The following is a 10,216-nucleotide window of genomic DNA, read 5'->3' on the forward strand; positions in this document are numbered from 1 at the left end:
GCATATGCCTTCGGTAGGTCGTCCTGCAGTGGCAATGCTCTTCAAGAAAGCGACAGCAGTCGTTTGTGTGTCCATTATGGCTCTCATCGTGCCCACTCATCCTTCGTGTTGGCTTTAGATGCTGTCTACGGCATGTCTTCGTCCACCGAAGATCTGTACCGGGGCTGTGCCCAGGAAGTCGTGGCAGCCTGCATGAACGGTGTCAATGGTGAATATCGATCGCATGAAGCATTGGCGAATTGGGATTGGCCGTCGACTATCGGCTATCGCTTAAGCAGGATCGGCGATCCGGTCAAGTCTCCTAGCCAACGAGCCCGATCGTCCATGAAAGTCGCATAGGGGCTCCCCCGTTTGATCCGATGGCATATGTTGCTCACATGCATACACACTCTCGTATCGGTCTCCTTGCACGGACGCCTGGGTGCACTGCAGGCACTATTTTCGCATATGGACAAACGTCATCTGGCAAGACCTACACGATGAAGGGCTCTGAAAACAGCGACGGAATCATTTCGATGGCGATCATGCAGATTTTCCAGACTGTCATTGCGGTACGCTCTCTGACTTGCGTCGCACTCAATGCAGCTGGACCAGGGGATCACACACCTGTAGCTGGACAGGTGGTCGATGGGATGTCGCCTTTCCCCGTGCCCCATAAAAGCGGCAACGGCCGCAATCGACCCTGACCATGGAAATCATGTCGACAGTCGTCCAATCGCGATTTTTTGCTTCGTGTGAGCTACTTGGAGATTTACAACGAGGTCATCAAGGACTTGCTCAATCCAGAAAACAGCGTCAATCTCAAGATCCAAGAAAACCCGCAGGTGCGGCATTGACACTTCATCTCGCAGCGACTGCTTCACCCAGATCGGTATGAATAACACAGCCTGCTACTTGTCACGTTTCTCTCGCACATAGAGCCGTGAGATGTTCATCAAAGGGCTGACGGAGCTGTCCGTGGGATCACTCGATGAAATCGATCAGTGTCTGAGAATTGGCGAAGGTAAGTCCCAGTCAGTTTGGCACACATAACCGCTTTGGACTTTGGTACAACGAGCCGCGTGAATGTTTCCTTCCCTGGGCAGTGAGTGGCATCGGAGTGTTGCGGTCTGTTGATTGCGCCCTACTGAGATAACATTCCTGCATTCGACATTAGCGAACCGACATGTGGGTGAAACCAACATCAACGAGTTCAGCAGTCGCTCACATACTATATTTCGGATTGTAAGTGTACATCTTGCGTTCAAAAAACGGCGACAGTCGAGGGCTGCTGTAGGTGTGGGACTAACACTGTATGGCTCTATTCACCAGACAATCGAGAGCGCGCCGAACCAGTCTGGTGCCTCGCTTGAAGACGTGCCTTCAGCGGCAGTGAAGGTCTCCACCCTGGTAGGCTTGGCAATATTGGAGTTTCGATATCAGTTGGCGTCAGTTCGTGGGGTTTGTCTCGCCGACCTGGGTACTGCTCAGTTTCTCGAGCCCCAGTTGGCTTACTGCTAACTCGAGTCGATAGAATCTTGTTGATCTTGCTGGCTCCGAAAGAGTCGGCCACACAGGCGCTGAGGGAGTTCGCCTCAAAGAGGGCGGTCACATCAACAAGAGTTTGCTGGCGCTTGGAAACGTCATCAAGAAGCTAACCGAAGAGGGCTCCGCGTAAGAAAATACGATCGCCTACCCACCCAATCTGCACCTGCCCAGCATTTGGCCAAGGCTAACACAAAAGACCTGTCGGTCGGCCCGTCTAACACACGATGAATCTGCAGTGCTTCGCATGTTCCTTACCGAGACTCCAAGCTGACTCGGATCCTGCAGTCGTCTCTGGGTGGAAATGCCCGAACCAGCATCATCTGCACGGTAACGCCTGCGGCGGCATATATCGACGAAACCCACAGCACTCTGAAGTTTGCGGGAAAGGCCAAACAAGTCAAGAATAAGCCTGAAGTAAATGAGGTACGGTAATCTGCACAGCCTATGAACGCAAGCCGGTTGCTGTGGTGTCGCCGTCGAATGGTTTCTTGGCGCTCCCTACCGGCGAGCCCTTTCCCCTAATGCCGACGCCTCTTCTTTCTGTGTCGTGACAGATCATCACAAAGCATGACATTCAGAACACGCTTATCAAAAAGCAGCAAAACCACATCGCGGAGCTCACCAAGCAGCTTGAAGAGGTGAGCACAGCGAAAGCCAAGGCCGAGGTCAGGCCTATATTGTTGATTTGGGCCAAAGCCGTGGCTCGTCTCCATCTTTGCAAGGAGATATTTTGCGTGTACAGTCGACAACGAGCTCATCCAAGCTCTCGGATTACGTACTGCTAGGCCACGCGGGCCAGTGACAAAATCGAGGCTGAGTTCAAGAAACGGATAGAAATGCAGATGAAGCAGCTTAAAATCATCCACGCTTCGTCGATTCAAGCGAGCGCATCCCGCATTCCGTCCAAGGTAAGTGGCGCCTTGTATCTGAAGCGCAGGGGCGTTCGCTTATCTTGCGCTGACTCACCGGCACGCTTGATTTCTCTGATATAGCGCAGTCGCGATGGCCCGCGCCGACAGACGATTGCGTTTTTCAAGCCGAGTGAATTTCTGGTGAGAATATATGGGAGCAAGCGAGGAAGGAAGGAAGGAAGGAAGGAAGGAAGGAAGGAAGGAAGGAAGGAAGGAAGGAAGGAAGGAAGGAAGGAAGGAAGGAAGGAAGGAAGGAAGGAAGGAAGGAAGGAAGGAAGGAAGGAAGGAAGGAAGGAAGGAAGGAAGGAAGGAAGGAAGGAAGGAAGGAAGGAAGGAAGGAAAGATATGATCGAATATGCTCGATAGATTATGGGTTAACACGGGTTATAGCTTGAGGATACAGCTGATGATGAAAACGGCGGCACTGCCGAAGGCAACGTCGGTGAAATCGACGGAGAGCCTGTGCGCAAAAAACGACATGTAGGTTGTTCGATCGTGTACGCCATGATCGATGGCGTTCGTTTCATGCCGCCGCATACTCCTCGATGATGCCTTGTCGCTAACCGCCATGAACTCAATCCAAGGTTTCGTTTGGAACAAGTACGAAGGGTGAGCAAAGCCTTGTGGCCCCATCCTACGTCGAGTTTGCCGAGCTGTCCAAGGTAAGGAAAGATTGCGTCGTCGGCTCCGATTCCGGAAGAGCGTTGTCTTGGATCAACCCCATATTCACCCTTTGAGTTCCGAATCTGTGCCACATCTAGAGTGCTTGGAAAGCTAAAACACTGCAAGTTGTCGACCATCTTGTCAACGAAGTCGATTGTCCCGATCCTCCGTCTGAGCTCAAAGTATGCTGCCCAACTATTTCGAGGCTACGCGCTTGTATGGTGCCTGGAGAGCGACGAGTACCTGTGTTATTTGGTTGACCCGATGCGATTTGCAGAGCCTGGTCGACTATGTGGAGAATCTTCGCGATTCAAATTTCGAGTTGGCCAAGATTCACCAACGTCACAGCCGGAGGCTGCAATCCGAACATGCATCAATCGAGTTTTTGGAGCTTGAAGCGACATGCAATAGCGCTGTACTCCTCGAACGAGCCGAGAACGCCCAAAAGGTACTCATGCAGACTCACCATCGTAGTGTTTGAATACTTGCGAGGCGATCGTGGGCTCTGACAAACTCAGGCATGCACGAAGCTGTTACAGCAAGTACTAACACCGTTACCGCCTCCATTTTTCAACGGTGTATTTAGGTCATACGGCAGCTTGAAGCCGAGGTTGAGCGATACAAAGCACAAATACTCGAGACTCAGCTAACCTCGATATCTCTGGAGGAGCAGTTGCGGGTTTCAATGGAGAGCGTTTCTCGCCTTGAATTTGCTGTACAGGGGTCACAAAATGAGCTTGAACAGCTCCGCTCCCAGCGTTCCAATGCCGTAAACGAACTAGCGGCACTGGCGGAAAGCTCATCCAAGGCCGCTGCCGACCAAGGGCGGCAGATCAAAGCGCTTGAAGTTCAGTGCTCCGACTACACGCATCAAATCACGGCAATGACCCAGACCGTGGAGAGCCAAAATGCCGAGATCCTACAGCAACAGGAGGCGCTGAAGCAGAGCCGACAAGAGTCATCCGAGCTTAGAGTCGCGAACGAGCGCTGGGCTGCCGAAGTTGCACACGCCCGGACGCTGCTGGACTCTCAGCAAACTGAGTCACAGTCGTTCTCCAGCTTCTATAGAGCCCTCAAGGACAGCATCCTCCAGCACGTGGGGACGTTGGCTGATTCGAAATCCATCTCCACGACTGGTGGCTCTGACGACGGGCTCGAACACATCCGTGTCCTGCTGAATCAGACTCTGGCCCCAGGCGACCTTGCTGCCGAGATGGGTCGGATGCTGGGACTCCTCGATGCAAACATCCGCCGTGCTTCTGTGGATAAGTCAAAGTCAGAGCTTTCTGAGATGCAACTAGCAAGTGAGCTGACTCAAGTAAAGGCTGAGCTTGAGAGCGTGGTTGACAAGTTGAGCCGCTCCCAGTCGGAACTCGAGAGCCAAAGCACCAAATTGCACCAACTCCAAGCACATTATGACCAGCAGGAGGCTACCAGCGGAGAGCTGCTTGTAAAGGTGAGCAAGCCACCGTCCCAGTAGCCGGATATACTTGTGTTTGGTGACGGAGGTGCTTGCTTCGGCTTCGTCCCAACTGATGGTCAATGCTTGGCTGGAACGTACAGATGGAAGATGAGCAAAAGCAAGAGAAAGATTTGCATCGAACCGAAATAGCTGAGCAAAAGAGCATGCTGAGCTCATCCGAGGCCCAGGTTGCGGCCCTCAAAGCCGAGCTTCATGAGAAGGTTCGAGCTACACCTCACTTTCATCTGCGTTGCTCGACTCTCTGACTCAAGACCACACAACTAACCAATTCGCTTTGCAGACTGCCAGACTGAGGGAGCTTGAGCCTCTCGAGGCCTTACGCCAAGCCCATACTACTCTAGAGCGCAGGCTTGTGGACCTCGAAACAGAGCTGAGAAACTGCACAAACGAGCGCGATCAACTCATCAACGAGCGGGTAAGCGACGATGGAGCCCGTGGGTGACTTTATAGCAGCAACATCCACTCATCGACTCTGCTCTACAGGAAGCCGAGGTTGCTGTAGCAAAGGGACTGACTGAGAGCTTCGAGGCTGTTGAGGCAGGCCTGAGAACCGTGGAGCAGCGGCTGGCACAAGCAAAGTCGAATCTCGCTGAAGTAAGTGATATTTGGGGCATTTTCGCTGGCAACAGGCCCTCGGCGCTGTCTAGCGATCGATACACGACAGTTTGAAGACCTGCAGCCTTCAAGGCACGAGGCACTACTAACCTGGACTGGCGGCGCCTGCAGTCCAATGCCCAAAACTCAGAACTGAAAGCCCAGAACACAAAAATGCTGAGTGAGATCAAGGCCAGTGCCGAATCGACTCAAGAGCTTCAGCGCGAGAACGCCCAGGTGCGTCGGTGCACGATTTTTGCTCCAGTAGTGCTGTCCATTGGATCTGTACTCATTTCCACACCACTTTCAGCTCGAACAGCGTATTCAGACTCTTTCCCAGAGGCTCGTGGAGCTGGAGAGTCAACACCAATCCCAGACTGAAGCGCTGGCGCAAAGTAACCTGAGCCTTGAGGAGGTCGGTGCTCGAACTTTGTTTACGCCTCCACTGTCCTCTCCACTTTGCGGACTGCATATATCATATCTGTGGGAGGGGCTGCTGTTGATCCCTTGGATCGATACAGGTGGCTCACTTGCTCTGACTACTATCTCTGCGCTTCTCAATGGACACTGTTTTCAGATCAAGGCAGAGCGAGCTCAACTTTCGCTGCGTGTGTCGGAGCTGCAATCGTTCGAGCAGAGGTAAGATGTTTTGCGTCCAGCGGAGTGCAAATATGCAGGAGATGATACCTCTATGTTGAGTATTGATGAACAGCTGTGAAGGAGTGCTGACTGAAAGTGTATCAACTTGGTTCAGATACCTGAATGCGCAATCGGAAATGCAAAGTGCCCAGGAAAGCCTCCAAGAACATGTAGGTCTAGGCACAATTCCACGCCTGAGCGAACTTTGAGGATGCTGATTCATGCGTTTCTGTCAACCGATCTCAGAGTGACAGCATCGTGGTCCTCTCCGGTCAAGTAGAAGCCACGAACCAAGCCTACGAGGTAGATACCGATAGCATCTCCTTTGGAACGCCGAGTACCGACGGCTCTTGTCGCGCGTGCCACCTGCTGATTCCCAAATTTCGGTACTATACCACATCGAACGTCCCACAGGCGCAAAAAGTCGAAAACCACTCTCTGAAAGATGCGCTTTCCAAAACGGCCGCTCAGAGCATGCTGTTGGAAGGGCAAGTTGCCGATCTGCAGCGACAGCTCGATGAGAACGTGAGCAGCTTGGCTGCTCTCGGGACCGCCCAGGCCAAAAATGGCGATTTTGAGTTGGTTATCGCCCAGCTCGAGGCCAAGATTCAGGTAAGGCCGTGACGGCGCAAAAGTAAATTTGCGTACATGGCAGCTCGACAGCTGATATTTTGCGGCAACAGACACAGCGAGATCAGTTGGAAGCCGACTCGACACGAAACCAGCAGCTTGAAACTCAGATAAGCGAACTTTGCAAGAATCTCGACCGCCAAAGCGAAGAGCGCGAGAGCATGCTGCGGGATCACTCGGATGCGTCCGATGCCTGTTTGAAGAAGATTTGCGCTCTTGAAGCACGGGTCCAGGTGCGATAGCCATAGCACGGAGGCCCAACACTGCGGGTGCGTGGCGTAGTGGCTGCTTCGAGGCGAGTGTCTGATATGGCCTTTGGTATGCGTTAGGAGCTGCAAGCCGCCGTCGATGTTGCCTCGGAAAACTTGACCTCCAAAGCCACCGAGTCCGAGTCGCTACAACGCCAGCTGGACGAGCTCAACCGAGCCTTCGAAGCACAAAAGACTTGCGCAGAGAATGGTGTTGTGGCAGAGTCGCGAAACCAAGACCTGCAAGAGAAGGTGAAGCGTCTCGAGGTGGATCTAGAGGTAAGGCTCTAGGGTTCGAAAGCAGCCTTCGAGTGGGTCCCAAAATGCGCCTCTTATTCCCGATGCGAACATTTTTGATAGGCTGAGAGATGCAAAGCTGAGGAGCTACTCGTCGAGATCGAGCAAGTCACAGTAGCTCGAAACGAATTGGAGGCTCAGCTCTGCAGCTCACGTTCGCTCGCTGAGCAATTTGAAGCCGATCTGGCGAATCAAAAATGCGCTTCCGAAAGTCTACGTAGTCAGCTGCAATCGGTTCAAGAGGACTTGCGGGTAAGCGATGTATTTCACCCTGCTGAGAACGTGCACACTCATCATCAGGCGCGCTAACATGGTCTTGGTGATGTACTAGATGCAAGCACAACAGCTTGCCTTGGTGGCAGCTGAGAAAGAGGAATGCTCCCAAGTAGTGAGGCGGCTTGAAGAGCACCTGGAGACCCAGAAGACCACTGCTGCTGTGGAGGCTGCACGCGCTTCGGAAGAATACCGCAAGCTGTCACTGCAGCTGGAGCAGGCCGAGGCTGAACATCTGGTACGACCCTAACTCAGTCGGTCGCGCTCGAAGCGGCATGGGGTACTTGATGCTTCGAGGAATCTGATGATCGGTTCATTTGCATGATTGATTGTAGATCCAGAATACGCGAATTGCTGAGCTCCAAGACAGACAACAAGAGAGGGACGCCCAGACACAAGAGCACCAACGTCAGTATAGCAACATGCAGGAGCGGTGCCAAAAAATGGAGCACGAGGTTATTTCGACCCACAAGGACTTGCAAACCTTATCCGAGATGCACAAGAGTGTCAAAGAAGCCTCCGATACCCTTGAACAGCAACTAAATAGCGTCCGTTCGGGTAAGCTGTCGCTCGCGTTTGCAAAGCTCAAGCGGTGTCTCATCCCGAATCATAACACGCATCCATCATGCCCACAACATGCGATCTCCAGAAAAAGAGGCCCACGCCAAATCTATCCAAGATCTTGAGCTGCGACTGGAAAATATGACTACAGTCATCAAGGTATGCTCTTGCTGTGTCTATCGGAGCGACCGGATGGAGACTAACACTGTGGCATGTCACAGACCCGCGATGACCGCATTCAAAGTCTACAGAGCGAACTTGAGGAGCGCACCGAAAACATGCACCGAGCACACCAGGTAGCGCTGAGCGTGATCGATTGCAATGACACGGGCTGTGGCTCAGGGGCTCACTGTGGCTATCCTTACCATCAATCAATGGCACCAGGAGCTGTGCGCTCATCGAGAAGATCTCCAAGCTCAGCTCGAGTCCTGCCTGAATGATCTCAATGCCGCTCGTCACGGTCAGTATCTTTTCCAAAGGATGTAGCTGGACAAAATCATTTGTTTGTTTCTTTGCTAACATTGCGCCTGACCCGCTGTAGACCTCTCGTTGGAGAAAAAGTCTGTCCTGACGGCCAAGAATGAGCTCTCTGTCCAAGTCCAGGCTGCCCGATCGCAAATCGAAGAGCTTTCGACCAGAAACGAAGTGAGTCTCCATTTGTTTCCCTTGGAATGGCGCAGTAGAGCATCGGCGACATTGTATGTGCAGCGCTATATAATAACCACAGTCATTCCACCAGGGGCTGCTGATACAAGTCCAGGATCTATCTGAGGAGCTGAAGCACAAGCAGCAGTCGCTCGATGAGATAAAGGCTCGCCAAAGTCAGCTTCTTGAGGTTAGTCGTGACTGGTAATTGGTTTTGCAGTTGGACCCGAGCTAAAACCAATTGGCCATCCAGAACATGCAACAAAAATCCAACGAATATGAGATTTTGGAGCAACGATCGATCGGACAGGAGAAGCAACTCCAGCAACAGTCTGAAGAAATCGAGCGTCTTGGCACCGAACTGCATGATGTGGTAAGCTCGACAGCGATTTCGAATACCGTAGCTAGCATTGCTTCACAGCTGCAAGCGCGCTCGCGTACTAATATTGCTAATCGACGCCATCAAATCAAAACACTGTGGACACACAGGAATCCAAGATCTCCGCCAAGGAAAAAGAGCTGCATAGTGCCATGCGGTGCCGCGAAGAAGAGCTGCAGGCCAAGCTGGAGCAGTCCCACGCCGAAAAAATACGGGCCATAGAAAAGGAACGGAGATCGCTTCAAGAGCTCATCAATGAGGCCACCAAAGGCGTGCAGCTGTCGAACGATGAAAAGTATGCGAAGCTCATGCAAACACAGACCGCAAAATATTCTCTGGACATCCAAGCACTCAAGGTACTATTGTAACTGGCTGGGCGCTGCCGGCTCGAAGCGATGGTGCAACTGCAATACTGATGCGTTCTCTCTCTCTCTCTCTCGCTCTCTCTCTCTCTCTCTCTCCCTCTCTCTCCAGGAAAAGTACACCAAACTCCAGACGACGCATGAGAAAGAGTGCCAGCATTTCCGAAAACTTATCGAAGAGCAAGACGAGCGGATTCGGCTGCTCCAGTAAGCCAAGCCGGACGAGATCTACCTTCTGACTTCGGTGGTGCTCTGCTCGTCGTTCGGCTCCGTAACTCGTACACTATGCTCATCAACCTATCCTCTCGCCCATACACGCGCGTCCCCTTGCCCACCAAACACAGGTCCGCGGCCCACGAAAGCGCCGCAACGGTAAGTTTCGTCATGTGCTACTGAGCCGAGGCGGAGAGACAGCCACGCCACTGACAACATTCCGGCTGATGTTTATTATTGTCCCACTGCATAGGCGAGCGATGATCAGGTAAGCCCCACTATTCCCGTTCACGTGCTGGTCTGTACAAATATGGCGCCAGCCTCTGTGGCTGAGTGCTGGATGACTGGCCCGTGTGTATTCATGCCATAAACTCTCCTGGACAGACCATCAACATCGACAAGTTTGGCGATGAGTCACAGCGTCTCCGAGACGAAGTCGAGATTCTTAAGCGCGAGCGCAAGCAAGCATCCTTGGCATTCAAAGAGAGTGAGTCTGGCAGCGCAGTACTGCATCGCGGCTCTGCTCAGCAATCACAATGGGATGGCTGAGACGTACTCGTTCCCACAGCTGAAAGCAAGCTCGTGAAGGCCGAAAGTCGTATCATCAAGCTTGAAGCGGCGCTTTTGTCTCAGGTTTGTTTCGCGTGTCCACTTTGCTCCATGTGCTGATCGATGCTGGGCTGACAGTCGGTGACTCTCCTCCAGCCCAAGGAGTCTGGCACCTTGGATTCATCTGCCCCAAGCGAAAGCCAAGTCCCACCAGAGCCTGCGAGCGATGCTCCCCCAATGCG

General features: G+C 52.7%; 1 protein-coding gene across 1 annotated transcript; it reads left to right on the forward strand.

Moving 5' to 3' along the window:
- Nucleotides 1-377: 377 nt before the first annotated feature.
- On the forward strand, nucleotides 378-1,959 carry BJ171DRAFT_423408 (kinesin motor domain-containing protein; the record flags this gene model as incomplete). Its single annotated transcript, XM_053107598.1, has 7 exons — nucleotides 378-569; nucleotides 708-824; nucleotides 919-1,003; nucleotides 1,157-1,230; nucleotides 1,336-1,389; nucleotides 1,514-1,653; nucleotides 1,764-1,959. 7 exons carry the CDS (start codon nucleotides 378-380, stop codon nucleotides 1,957-1,959), a joined length of 858 nt encoding a protein of 285 aa, XP_052967077.1.
- Between the last annotated feature and the right edge of the window lie 8,257 nt (nucleotides 1,960-10,216).

Source organism: Polychytrium aggregatum (assembly GCF_025602895.1).
Source record: "Polychytrium aggregatum strain JEL109 chromosome Unknown BJ171scaffold_16, whole genome shotgun sequence".
Classification (NCBI taxonomy): Eukaryota; Fungi; Chytridiomycota; class Chytridiomycetes; order Polychytriales; genus Polychytrium; species Polychytrium aggregatum.